This window comes from Engraulis encrasicolus, chromosome 20 (genome assembly GCF_034702125.1).
Source record: "Engraulis encrasicolus isolate BLACKSEA-1 chromosome 20, IST_EnEncr_1.0, whole genome shotgun sequence".
NCBI lineage: Eukaryota > Metazoa > Chordata > Actinopteri > Clupeiformes > Engraulidae > Engraulis > Engraulis encrasicolus.
In genome coordinates this window covers 23,587,307-23,602,146 of record NC_085876.1, presented here as the reverse complement: position 1 = coordinate 23,602,146, position 14,840 = coordinate 23,587,307, and the positions used below count along the sequence as shown (strand labels likewise).

General features: G+C 46.8%; 1 protein-coding gene across 2 annotated transcripts in view; it reads left to right on the top strand.

The window, feature by feature from the left end:
* Window positions 1-14,840, top strand: part of LOC134436421 (serine/threonine-protein phosphatase 6 regulatory ankyrin repeat subunit A) — a 69,729-nt gene that overhangs the window by 23,533 nt on the left and 31,356 nt on the right. For both annotated transcript variants that reach the window (XM_063185629.1, XM_063185628.1), the window contains exons 3-5: window positions 6,466-6,544; window positions 9,625-9,695; window positions 11,200-11,400. In XM_063185629.1, the coding sequence (XP_063041699.1) occupies window positions 6,466-6,544; window positions 9,625-9,695; window positions 11,200-11,400 (351 nt within the window). The remainder of the gene's footprint in view (window positions 1-6,465; window positions 6,545-9,624; window positions 9,696-11,199; window positions 11,401-14,840) is intronic.

Sequence of the window (14,840 nt, the reverse complement as noted above, 5' to 3'; positions counted from 1 at the left end):
GGGCCTGCTCATGCTTCCTGTGAGGCTCACTAGTCGTTGCGCACTTAACTGCAACATTTAGCACCTTCTAAGCTTTGGTGTTACATGGTTTGGTCTGGTCTGGCGTGGCGTGGTGTGGTGTGGTATAGGGGAAGTCATGTGTCAGTGGTTAGGGCGTCAGACTTGTAGCCCAAAGGTTGCTGGTTCGACTCCCGACCCGCCAGGGAAGTTAAACGGTGCTCTCCCCCCATCCTCCTCCATGACTGAGGTACCCTGAGCGTGGTACCGTCCCGCCGCACTGCTCCCTTGGGACGTAATTAGGGGCTGCCCCTTGCACGGGTGAGACACAAAATGCAATTTCGTTGTGTCCAGTGTGCAGTGAACACTTGTGTGCTGTTAAGTGCTGTGTCACAACGACAGTTGGAGTTTCCCAGGTGGGCTTTCACTTTCACTTCACTTTCGCTTTCCTAATTCACCCATCCATATACAGGCTCACTGGCCAAGGGGAGCCGGGCTCGAGTCCGGCCTGGGTCATTTCCCAACCCTACACCATCTCTCACTCCCACAGGTTTCCTGTCAACTCTTCATTGTCCTGTCCAATCAAGGTTCAAAGAAGCCCATAAAAATATTTAGCAAATAAACTGGAATGATGTGATATGGTGAATTCGGTGCTAAGTCAAAGCCACTGTGATTAGCTAGTAAATCAAACATTCTGGTTTCAAGTCACGAGTGGAAAAAACTCCTTCAACAACCTCCTTTTTTTTGCTTTGGTTACTTTTGGTCTCACCATACAGAAACAGTTAAGGCAGCGTCAGAGATTCTGGGAGTATTATACTTATCCAGTCTCTCTGGTAGTGTGTCCTCCTCCTCATGTCATGTGACATGCAAAAGATGATTGACGGCTGTGGTGGCTGGCTGTGTGGCAGTTCTCCTGTTCCCTCCTTGCCTCCCTAGAGGTCCGACCAGAATTGATCTCCGCTACTGATTTACACTCAGGCTATTTATCAACCCTGCTCACGTGGATGTAAGCTATAACTTGCATATACACTGATGCACATGCACCTCAGTCTTCTGTTCAAAACCGCAAGCACACACACGCACACACACACACACTGTAACTTGAATACTGTAGTTGTAAACGCATTCATGTTGCCCTCATACGCTTCTGTTTTATCTCCTCAGCTTACACACACGCGCACGCACGCACGCACGCACGCACGCACGCACACACACACACACACACACACACACACACACACACACACACACACACAGGCTCCTTTTGACCACTGCACCCACATATCTCTGACATGAAACCCTCAGTGATTCAATAACAGGGCCCAGGGGACTAGCTTAATTAATAGCCATGGCCAAAACATGACGCTGGTCATTCACTTACCCATAATTCATTGGGTGGTGAGCGGCTTCTGCTGCTGTAAACGGTTGTGATAAGCATCGTGACCACAGTGGCGGGGGGGTTGAGAGCTTCCTGCTCGCCAGACTTGGATAGTCTGAGGTAGTAATGCAACATGTCATTTTTCCCAAACTAAATCCGGAATTAGTGCTTCGTCCAAACCTGAAAATGCATGTGTAAAACTATAGAAAACTGTAATGAACTATACTACTATATCATCTGTATATTTATTTTCCTGCTTTTTTTTGCCAAGTTCTGGGCACCGTGGCCGGGAACAGAACACGATCCCTCTTGGTTCTGATCCAGTGCGTCCGACGTGTATTGGAGGCGGGGAGAGCGATTGGTTGTGTTCAGTAGGAGGAGGGGGGGAGAGGAGAAGAGGAGTGACATTTCACTCTGTGTTCTGGCACATTCTTCACAGCCAAAGAAGCTTTCCAAGTTTTTTTCTGTGTGTGTGTGATGAATTGCTGAAGACTGTCCAGCAGCTTTTTGTAGCCCTGTGCAGCTACTCTATATGCCTGTTTCCCAAGCGTTTTGATCTCCCACTCGCTCAGTCTTTATATAGTCTCTTCCTCTATCCCAATGTTAAGCTTACTAACACTAAATACATCTTTCATTATTACATTTTTCTATATACCCCTTACAGGGTGCTCCCGTGACCCTGGTGGGAAATGTACCCCTGGTTGGGGAGCACTGCTATACGCCACTATGTCAGGCAGTCATATGGTCCGAAACTGATTTTGCTTTTTGCACGCAACATCAAGAAAGCTACAAACGAGTCATTTGTTGTGGGCCCAGTGAAAGAGGCGACCCAGAATTGGGTCCTCAATGCATTTTATGTTTTGGGTTGCGGGCCCCTTTCAGATGACTTTGTCCTGGGCATATAGTTGGGTCATTTATAGCAGTTCCGTGACCGTGGAGAGGAAAGGTTCGTTTCTCACTGGATTTGTCATCTATAAAGGTTAAATAAAAAATTGAGCCGGGGTGCCCCTCACAAAAATGTGGGGAATTTTTTTTAGAGCCCTATATCCCAAATGGCTGCTGCCAGCCAAGCTGGAAAATAGCTTTTTAATGGTTTTGCCCACAATTCTGCATAATACATCGTTTCTGAGACTATTTGGGGCAAGACATTCACAAATGGTGTAGATTTATTGATTTGACCTATTTTTGACCTTCAAATTCAAGATGGCTGCCACTTTTGGCTCTTTAAATGTCATTTTTTTCAAAATCGTCAGAGAGCCTTAATATTAGGCTCAAATGAAAGGTCTGCTCATACTGAGTTCAGTTGTGGACAGTAAATTACAAGTAGGCTATGCAGAAGTCATCTGAAAGGTAAAAAAAGATCAAGGTTTGTGGTTGACGAGAATTAAACATAATGTCATACATCGGGTCATAATGTGACGTTCCGTGACCATCCTCTGGCAAGGATGTTTTGATGATTGATTTGACCTCTATGGACCCTTTAGATAAGGTTTAGCCCCCATGTCCCTCCCAAAAATCCCGGCATTTTTTGCTAGAGACAAATGGCGTCCAGCGCCATTTCTAAGAAATAACTTTTGATCTGAATGACATAGAATCATGCATGAAGGCACTTTTTCATACAACTCAACATGAGGATTCAAATCTGACATCATTTTGATAATACAAATTTGTTTTGGCCGTGAAATTCAAGGATGGCTGCCATCTAGAACAGTAGTTTTCAACCTTTTTTAGGCAGTGACCCCCCAATTCAAGTTACTCCATTTCTCATATATAGATATTGAGAAAGTATCTGATCTGCCAGCCACAATGCCTCACATTATGAGGAGTAGTGGGCTTGTAGATGGGCTATTTTCACAATGTTTGACTTCTTGATAGCCTATTATTTGACAATTTGGCAATGTTTTAGCATTGTGTGATGATTATTCTGGATGGTCTTTAAAATTGAGAGTCCTTACATTGACATAAAGTTACTCTACTCTACATTGACACCTTCCCCCACAAAAAAGGGGATCTCAACCCCACAGGTTGAGAACCACTGATCTAGCACATAGAAATGTTGACATTTTTCAAGCATTCTTGCATAAAGAAGCTCGTTGAGGGACTCAAAACAAGAGCTGCTGAAATGGACAGAAGTGCTCTCAAAAGTAGTGATAAGCCTGGTTCAAGATAGTCAACTTGAGCTCCCTGAGCTGCAAGAACACCATTTTGTTGAGGAATGTGTGGCCTTACTCACCTTATTCAACCCCACTGTCATATACAGGAAGATGCAAGGGAGCAAGCTCATCCAGAAGATCTCCGTCCAACCTATTGTGATTAAGAACCCATGTTGCTCTAATTGACAAGGGCATGATCTGGAGGATGGCAACTCCATTGGACACGGCACGGCACATCATACAAGTGGTTGGGCTGTGTCAAAAAGGTGTCATCCATCATCCTTGCCCGCCATTCTCATTCTCACCGTGTAACCAATGTCAATGATCCCTGCGATACAACATGCTCAACAGAAGATGATGAGCGAGACCTGCACATACAGGGAGCATCTTTTGCAGGATATGGCACGGAATCTGTGGCTGAACAGACTTCTCTGGTTAGCAAAGACTGAGTGCAAGGGGTGATGGTTATTGTCCACTACAGAGTCCAGTCTGCTCAGTGTCCTTTGTGGTACTGAGAGCCTCCAGTTCTGTGCCAACAACAGATCCCACTTTCCTTATCAGCTCGTCCAGGCCATGTGTCATCTGAGAAGAGCTGTTTGCGTTCATGAGACTGGTGATCTATGCACATAAAAAGAGTAGCACCATGGCTGAAGCCTGTACTTCCAAGTGGAAGACCATGAAGAGAGTCTTTTATCTGTCTCCCTTCAGATGCAAACAGCTTACGCCAACACTGCCTTCTTGACAACTACTTTGGGTACCTACAGCGCTACTCCACACTTGGCAGGCAAGGATGCTGGAGACACCTTTTGGACATAGTCCAACCAATTGTATGGTGTGGCGTCCTGTGTCTGCCAATCTTCTACTGATGGAGTTGCCATATTCCAGATCATGCCCATGTCAATTAGAGAAACATAGGGTTCTTCAAATCACAATATGTTGGAGGGAGATCTTCTGGATGAGCTTGCTCTTCTGCGTCCTTCCTCTATATCTCCATTGGGATTGAATAAGGTCACGCATTCCTCAACAACAGTCTTCTAGCAGCTCGGAGAACTTTACACGTTTGACTGTCTTCAACCTGTCTGTGGGTCGAGACCCTTTTTTTTGGGGGGGGGTGGGGTCATAATGTAAGGACTCTCAAAGTGAAATACCATCACTGCATCTAAAGCTATCAACAAACAATGCTAAAACATTGGCCAAATTGTCAAATAATATTTAAAAAGCCGAACATTGTGAAAATCGCCCACCTACAAGCCCACTACGCCTCATAATTTAAGGTATTGTGTGCTTGTAGATCAGCTATTTTCTCAATATCTATGCATGAGGAATGGAGCTACACAAATTGGGGGGTCCCCAGTCCAGTTTTGGGGGGTCATGACCAAAAAACATTGAAAACGACTGTTCTAGATGGCAGCCATCTTGAATTTCATGGTCAAAACAAAGTTGTATTATCAAAATAATGTCAGATTTGGAATCCTCATGGTTGACATGTACTGTATGAAAAAGTGTCCTCATACATGATTCATTCAAGATTAAAAGTTATTTCTTAGAGATGGCGCCGGACGTCATTTTGAATTTGCCTCTCTAGCAAAAAATGCCGGGATTTTTGGGAGGGACATAGGGGCTAAATCTTTTCTTAAGGGTCCATAGAGGTAGATCAATCATCAAAACACCCTAGCCAGAGAATGGTCACTGAACCTCACATTATGACCCGACCCGACTAATCAGCAGTTTAATTCTCATCAACCAGAAACCTTCATCTTTTTTACCTTTCAGATGACCTTCAGATTACCTACTTGTAATTTTACTGTCCATAACTGAACTCAGTATGAGCAGACCTTTCATTTGAGCCTAACATTAAGGCTCTGTGACGATTTTGAAAAAAATGACATTTGAAGAGCCAAAAGTGGCAGCCATCTTGAATTTGAAGGTCAAAAATGGATCAAATCAATAAATCTACATCATTTGTGAATTTCTTGCCCCAAATAGTCTCAGAAACGATGTATTATGCAGAATTGTGGGCAAAACCATTAAAAAGCTATTTTCCAGCTTGGCTGGCAGCAGCCATTTGGGATATAGGGCTCTAAAAAAAATTCCCCACATTTTTGTGAGGGGCACCCCGGCTCAATTTTTTATTTAACCTTTATAGATGACAAATCCAGTGAGAAACTAACCTTTCCTCTCCACGGTCACGGAACTGCTATAAATGACCCAACTAATAGCCAAAGCGGTCAATGGTTTGTTGACATTGTTTTGTGCAATCTCGCTCAGGTCTTACATTCACTTCCTCATTCGTTCCGCTCTTGTGTTGTGTTTCTCTTGTGGTCTCCGTAGTAGTAGTAAACATCAATTGGCCTGAGAGAACCTGATTGGCTTCCTCTTGCCCCGAATGAGGAAGTGAAGGATTCTGGGTCAAGGGGTCGAGTATTTTGACATGCTCTCCTCACTCACCCACTGTGGGTCACACGCCTATTATAGAAACTGCTGACCAATAGAGTCATTCATGATTTTCTGAAGGCTCCTGTCCTCAAACAAGGAAACAAATTGGCTGGAAAATATATTAAAATATTTTTTTATTAAATATATTCAAATAAAGTAGTTTTTGAAGTATGATGCAGTCTAGTAAATAAGATAAGCATCTGTTTAAAAATCTGAGCAACAAACATTCTTTGCAGAGAAAATGTTCCGGTATCCCAGTCATTTGTGTTCAAGTGCTTGTGTATGTTTCTGTGAGAAAACAAGTCGCATAGAAGTTGGTCTTCTATGCTCTCTCTCTCTCTCTCTCTCTCTCTCTCTCTCTCTCTCTCTCTCTCTGTGTTTCCAAATAAGGCAAAAAGTAAAGGCATAAAAAACATGTATGTGTGCTGTGCATGTGTTAAATAGTGTCAGTCTTATTTGAGACCTGACCCCTGAGTGGCGTCTCTCCTCTGCTCCCTGCAGGACAACGAGAAGAGGACGCCCCTGCATGCGGCCGCCTATCTGGGGGACGCCGAGATCATCGAGCTGCTGATCCTATCAGGTACTGTAGGCCCCACACCACCACCATACCACAACTGAGGTCTTTCTCTCAAAGCGTCTTTTGTATATATACCAGTATGGAAATTGTGTATGAATGAATCATGCGTTTGTGAAAAAGGTATGTGAATGAGCTGGCGATCCTATCAGGTACAATAGGCCCATATCGCCATAAGTCTCCCACAATTCATCCAAAGCAGTGCACTACCTGCCGAGTGAGTCTGCTTTAGTAAGTCAATTTAGCTTGCGTACATAAAAATGGTCTGTGTATGACTGCTAATCATATCAGGTACAGGAGGCATGTACCGCCAGTGGCTTCCTCCCACAATTCACCTCTTTCATCCATACAAAGTGCACTGTTGAGTCAGCTTTATTACTTTAATTTGCTTCTGAACATTTTTTTTCCTGATTCTGTTGTACTCTACTAGTTAAAAGGGAGGTGGGGAGTATGAAACCAATCAGTTTTCCAATAAAAAGCATCTGCTCCATACAGTATGGTAGGTGTTAGAGAAGTTGGAAGACTACAAGTATTTGGGAAAGCGAGGGGGGAGTTGTCTGTCTGGAACCTCCTCAACGATATCTCACACTCATGCAGTGCAGGAATTCAGACTTCAAGAACGAGTCATTTAGTGCGGGCAATGCAGTTGACTTTGGCTGTGGCCCTCGCCGCGTGCTGCAGAATGTAGGCCTCGTGCCGGCCAGGTGGGACTCTGAAGCACCTTGGCCTGGATTTAGTGTTTGTGTGATGCACACCACGTCGACTGGACTGGACTGGCCTCATTGCTTAATGTTTCGCCATCACTACTGAAGCGATGGATGTTTACTAGAGGTGCACCGAAATGAAAAATGTGTGGCCGAAACCGAATAATAATTTATCACTTGGCCGAATACCGAGACTGAATATTACAATTCAGTCAAAAGTTATCAAAAGCTAGGTTTTTCACTATTTTTAAATATTGCTTAAAGGCCAACTTCCGATAAAACACAGTTTTACTCACTCCTTTTGAAAATCAGACGGTCATCCCAAGTTAAACTCACTTGCAAGGCTCTCATAGCGGTGCGTCACCTCGCCTGGCTGTGTTTCCCGGTGTTTCCCAATTGACATAAATAATGCAGAGAAACGAGCGTTGGCGCCCCTATAGTGCAGTACCACCCGGGGAAGTGGCGACTCTGTTTCCCATTACAATCTCTCAGAGAACAGGAGGACTGAGCCAATCAGAGACGCATTTCCACGAGAGCAGGAGGAGTGAGCCAATCAGAGACGCATTTCCACGAGAAACCCGGAACACCCTCTCGTTTCTCCACAAGCCACCTTGCTAGCTTGCAAAAACGGCTTTAAACAGAGCAACCAGAACGTTTTTTAAAACAGGACCAACGCGTAACACATTCAATAACAATGGGGAACACCGCAATATTAATGGAATGACGTTGAGAGGAATTTTCGGTGCACCTCTAATGTTTATTTCATTGCAGTCGGTGGAGGGAGTCTCCATTGAGCAACACTGGAGCGTTATTCTTACCAGCAGACCTGGCACTGAGATAGATTTGGATCACGGCATGACGAGATTTATTGGTCATATGAGACTGCTGCTTAGTTATGTCTACAAGATGCGCTGTTAGATTTTCATCTAGAGTTTTTTTTTTAAGCACATGTGGTTTCATCGGCATTGGGCTAAATTTAATACACTCTGTTGATGGGTTTGACGCTGCGATAGCTTTGGGGCTTGCTGGTGGAATGTGATGCACTCGAGGCAAAGAAAGTGGAGTTGCTATTGGCCACATGGAAGCTGAAAAGATTGTGGTGATTGACCAAGAGTTTGGATAATTCCCTGGAAAGCGTGCCCTGCACCCAGCCTGCAATGACGTCTCACCTGACCTTTTGTAGTGTAGTTTAGGGCTGTTTCTACATGCATACAGCCAACCAAATGCATGCACACTCGCGCCACACATACATGGATACACCAGATACACACGTTTACGCATGCACAGTAATTTACACTCGCGTATACATTTCACACACACACACACACACACACACACACACACACACACACACAGACACACACACACACAGACACACACACACACACACACACACACACACAGACACACACACACACACACACACACACACACAGACACACACACACACACACACACACACACACAGACACACACACACACACAGACACACACACAGACACACACACAGACACACACACAGACACACACACAGACACACACACAGACACACACACAGACACACACACAGACACACACACAGACACACACACACACACACACACACACACACCCTGTCTTCCTGGAACAGCACTAATACTACATTCATATACATGTACACACACACACACACACTCCCTCTCCCACTCCCTGCCTCTCTTCCTGGAAGAGCCAAGCCGTGTGTGTTTACATGTGAATGGCAGGAGGCTGCCTGGGAGGCTGGATCTCTCCGGCCGGCCTGACGGATTAGGCCAACAGGTGCCTGCCACCCGCCCCGCTCCGCCCTGCTCCGCTCGGCCCACAGTCTATTTTAGACACACACAGATGTTGCTCCTGGAGGATCATGGAAGTCCACCCTAATGCACGCACACACGCACGCATCCACACGCACACACACACACACACACACACACACACACACACACACACACACGCACCGACACACACACACACGCACGCACCGACACACACACACGCACGCACCGACACACACACACGCACGCACCGACACACACACACGCACGCACCGACACACACGCACACGCACACGCACACGCACACACACATACACACACACACACCCTGTCTCAGCACTCCTCTTAATTTATCTCCCTGCTGTGCCTTCATTTCCTCTCAGAGTGGATCAGTTGATGATGGACTTGGATGATGGGTGTTGTTTTAAAAATGACCTTCAATGAACAGGACTACGGGGCTTTACTCTACTGCTTTGCTAATGTTTTCATGTCTTCCCTTTTGTGTGTGTGCGTGTGTGTGTGTGTGTGTGCGCACGCTTGCGTGCGTGTGTGTGCCTGTGTGTGTGCACACGCCTGTGTGTGTCCGCAGGAGCGAGAGTAAATGCCAAAGATAACAAGTGGCTGACCCCCCTCCACAGAGCGGTGGCCTCCTGCAGCGAGGTAACTCTACTACCCACCTCTAGCACACGTGCACTTCACCTCTCATTCATACACATCACCAATGTTGCTGCCGTTCTCATACTAGTAACACATTTCATCACCAAATGTATCATTTTATTACTTGGTTTGACCAATATCTGCAATAAGCGTATAAATCAAAAATGTAAACAATTACAATCAATCACACGCACTGTTGTTGCTGCTCTCACACACCTTCATAAGTGTAAACATGGAAAATATATTGGAGTAGAGATGCTTGTTTGTCATGCAGACATTCATAAAGTTGTGAACGAAACTAAAGGCTGCTAAAAAATAAAATAAAAACAATGAAGCGTCTTTGGCTACCGACAAGTAAAGCGCAGCATGAACAATACAACTGTTTGTTGAAATGGACCGGAATTAACCTTCAAGTTATTATAAGTATTATTATTATTATTATTATTTAAACCACCCCCTTTCACTCTCTCACTTTCCCTTTGTCACACTCCCTCCCAACTTTCTGCGTTCTCCTCCACTGTCTACACATGCCCTTTCCCTGCAAATCTACACCTCCTTCTCCTGTGTTCTCTGCACCCATTCCTTTCTCTCTACTGTTCACTACTGCCCTGTATTCCTCCATTGCCCTCTCTCCTCCCCACACACCCCCTTCCTTTCTTCCTCCCTTGCTTTCCTCCTCTGCTGTCCACTCTACTGCTGTACCTTCCCCTGCTTCATCTCCTGCTTTCTTCCATACTCCTCTACTTCTACTACATTCCTTCATTCCCTCCTCCCTCTCTCCTCTCCACATTCCTCCTCCCTCTCTCCTTTCGACATCCCTCCCTCCTCCCCCTCTCCTCTCGACATCCCTCCCTCCTCCCCCTCTCCTCTCAACATCTCTCCCTCTCCTCCGCTCCTCTCCACATCCCTCCCTCTCCTCCGCTCCTCTCCACATGCCTCCCTCTCCCCTGCTCCTCTCCACATCCCTCCCTCCTCCCTCTCTCCTCCCATCCCTCCCTCCTCCCTCTCTCCTCCCATCCCTCCCTCCTCCCTCTCTCCTCTCCACATTCCTCCCCCCCTCTCCTCTCGACATCCCTCCCTCCCTCTCCTCTCCACATCCCTCCCTCTCCTCCGCTCCTCTCCACATCCCTCCCTCTCCTCCGCTCCTCTCCACATCCCTCCCTCTCCCCTGCTCCTCTCCACATCCCTCCCTCCTCCCTCTCTCCTCTCCACATCCCTCCCTCCTCCCTCTCTCCTCTCCACATTCCTCCCGCTCTCTCCTCTCGACATCCCTCCCTCCTCCCTCTCTCCTCTCCACATTCCTCCCCCCCTCTCCTCTCGACATCCCTCCCTCTCCTCCGCTCCTCTTCACATCCCTCCCTCTTGTCCGCTCCTCTCCACATCCCTCCCTCCTCCCTCTCCTCTCCACATCCCTCCCTCCTCCCTCTCCTCTCCCCATTCCTCCCCCTCTCTCCTCTCCACATCCTTCCCTCCTCCCTCTCCTCCTCTCCTCTCCTCCATTTCCCAGGAGGCCGTGCAGGTGCTCCTGAAGCACTCTGCGGACGTCAATGCGCGGGACAAGAACTGGCAGACGCCGCTGCACATCGCGGCGGCCAACAAGGCGGTGCGCTGCGCCGAGGCCCTGGTGCCGCTGCTCAGCAACGTCAACGTGTCGGACCGCGCCGGGCGCACCGCCCTGCACCACGCCGCGTTCAGCGGACATGTGGAGGTCAGTAGAGGCAGACGCACACACATGCGCGCATACACACACCAATATACACTGATGTATACATATGAACATACACACACCAATGTATACAGATATATACACACACGGACCCCACGCCGCCTTCAGTGGACATGTGGAGGTCAGTTTAGGCAGACATAGGGTGACATAGGGTGGCAATGGTCATTGACAAGAGAATTTCAAATTGGCACTCAATGTCACAAAGGTTGCCTACCCCTGGTCTACCTAAACTGACTTCTACATGTCCACTGAACGCGGCATGGGGTGTGTATGTATACATCAGTGTACATCGCTCATGGTGTGTGTGTGTGTGTATACAGACATACACACACACACACACACACACACACACCACGCCAATTTCAGTGGCGATGTGGAGGTCTGTTAAGGCAGACGCATACGCACGCACACACACACACACCGATGTATACAGATATATACACACACACACCACGCCGCGTTCAGTGGACATGTGGAGGTTTGTTGAGGCAGATGCACGCATGCATTCGTACACACACACACACACACACACACACACACACACACACACACACACACACACACCGATGTATACAGATATACACACACACGCGGACACGCCAATTTCAGTGGAGATGTGAGCTTAGGCAGACGCACGCAGGCGTTCGCACACACACCGATGTATACATGTGAGTTAAGAAAACAAGTACAACACCTCCTGGACCCCTTTCAGTTCAGTTGCCTTATGCACTACAACACACCTTATACTTAAAGGATAGCTCCAGCGTAAAATGAAAGTTTCACCATCGATTTCCCATGCCCCAAAATGTATATAATGATGAGCCATTCTGAGAAATGCAGCGCCGTTATGGAGTTAGCTTATTTTAAGCTTTTTGGCGAATAACGCAGCCAATGCATCACGGCGGGGCTAATTTGTAAATATTATTTTCTGATGTTTCCGCGCTATAAACAACCTCAAAAACGCTACAAACTTCATCACAAAGGTCTCGTCAATCAAACCGAGGCAAAGAGAAGATCATCGGACCACACAGTCTTTCACTGGCCAGTGTTTTCAGAGGTGTCTCACTGTTGCAACTCTCTAGTCTGACCCGGATGCAGGCTACCCGGATGCAGGCACACACACACACACTGCATTCAAGGAACACGTGGAGGTCAGCCATGCTGTTGGCATCCGATAGTGCCTGGCATCCTCACCTGCCTCTTTTCTCTCTGCAGTAGCAAATCAGGTAGTGCTTATTTCATTTAAAGAGAGACATTTTCACTCGGCAGACATTTGCTTTTGCGGGTGCACGTGAAAGTGCAGTGTGTCCCAATTCTTAGAAAAGCAAGGGGGAGTGCTTTAAATCCCTGCAAACTTCCCCTTGAATTGCAGTGAAGTGCAAGCGGAGAGAAATAGGACGCCGCCTAAGGCCCTGTTCCATTACTGCCACTTCCACTCGTTTTCGCCTCAAACACTTGCATTAGCGGGTGCATGTGAAAGTGCAGTGTGTCCCAAGACGTTTGAGAGCAATACAAGGTGAAGTGTTTAAAATCCCTTCAAACTTCCTGGATTGGTGTTGGGACCCCCCGAAACGAAATGAAGTCTGAGCAGAGCAGAGAGAAACACTGGGGCAGCCCTGGCCTAGTGGTTAAGGAGAGGTGATTTAGGTCAAAGGGTTGTGGGTTCGAATCCCACCCTTCCACTCCCCTACCACACCTAACCCCACACTGCTACTACAGGGACTGTAACCAATACCCCGTAAGTAACTGTAGTGTAAGTTGCTTTTGATAAAAGCGTCAGCTATCTGTCCTGGATATGGAGTGTGGGTATGATACATTCAAATTGTTCATAGTCTTGTCTTGTTTGGGGTGTAGGTTTTTGTGTGACAGCTTAGTGTTGCTGCTGAAATATGCGGCTATGTAACACAATGTGGTACAAGGAGTGTGTTGGAATGACTGCCGGTGACGTGCTTTACACACATTCTGTACATTTCAAACATGTTAACTATTTCAGTCCTCTGCTCTTTGGTTAAACTAAACTTCGAGGTCATCAGATTACAAAGTATTACTGGCATTAGCGTTGCATGAAAGTTAAGCTGGAGGCAAGAACAAGAATTTATGACCTCAATGGCAAAGGCTTTTTTCCGCTCAATTTAGTACATACCACACACAAACTCCAACACACAGCCATACTGTGGAACATTACACAACATTACACAGCATGGACAGTACTTCGTCCAGAGGAGTATTTTTGCAGTAGAGAAAGGTCAGTGCTTGACTCTGACATTTCCAGGCCTGCTCTACCCTTCCTCAATCATAAAGGGCCAGCACAATTCCCCCTGACATAACTAGAGCTCCCTTACCCCGCCTGACCTCACAATTCATTGTGTGCAGTGTGCTGTAGTAGATGTCCTTTAAAGACTTCAAGGGGAGCGCTGCGTTCTCTCTGGCCCAGCCAGATCTCGTATCCCCTCAGCCCGGCTCATGACGTCACTCAGCAGTGTGGCATCTCGATGGGTGCATTCCAATATGCGACCTTGCGTCCTCCACTTTTGCCTGTGGCCTCAGGTTTTGATGATGCCCCGCTTCCGTGCAGAAAACAATTAAGTTTCCCCGCTGTCAGCCTAGCCAAACCAATTTTTGGGGGACTATTCTTCATTCAGCATCCAGTTTGCAAATGAGAAAATGTCTTTACAATTGAGCTTTTGCGAGATATTGAAATATAATGCTGTCAGTGATGTCATCATGACACATTATTTCCTCGTACGTGGACACAAGCACAAGTCGAGGACGCAAGGTCTCATATTGGAACGCATACAATGTCCTTCCTCCACAGGCTTCCTTTGTCCTTCTGCCTCGTGTGTTCAGGCTCTGTGGAGGAACGAGAGGAGAAGTCAAGGAAGGAGGCTGGAGGACAGGAGCGCAATGTACTGTCAAGCTTCTACTTTCCTTCGCCTCACTCCATCCTCTACCCATGTCCTCTCAACATTGTTTAGTTTTTTGAAAACTGAGATGTCCTGGATGACATGGGGCCTCAAGGCATGAGGAAATAGGAGGAAACTGGAGGAAGAGTGTTGACATGAAGCCAAAGATGCAGCACAACTCCTCCCTCACTTGTGATGTCAAGCCAGCTCATTCATCATCACATCATCCAGAGAGCCTATGCAGCGCTTTTGTCTTTGTCTTTGTCTCTGAAGACGTTTCTCTGTCCACTGACATCACAAGAGGCAGCGGTGCTTGGATTACAGCCGTTTTGGTCATCATGACTCACAATGGACTTCACTCTCCCAGATCTAAACCAACGCTATTGTACTTGTGAAGTCATACAGCATGTCCTCACATCAGCACATCATACCCTTGTGTTATCGGCTGACTACTACAAGCTGTACACTCGCATGAACTTCAGCTTTTCTCATCATAAACCTAGCTCATAAACAATTCCC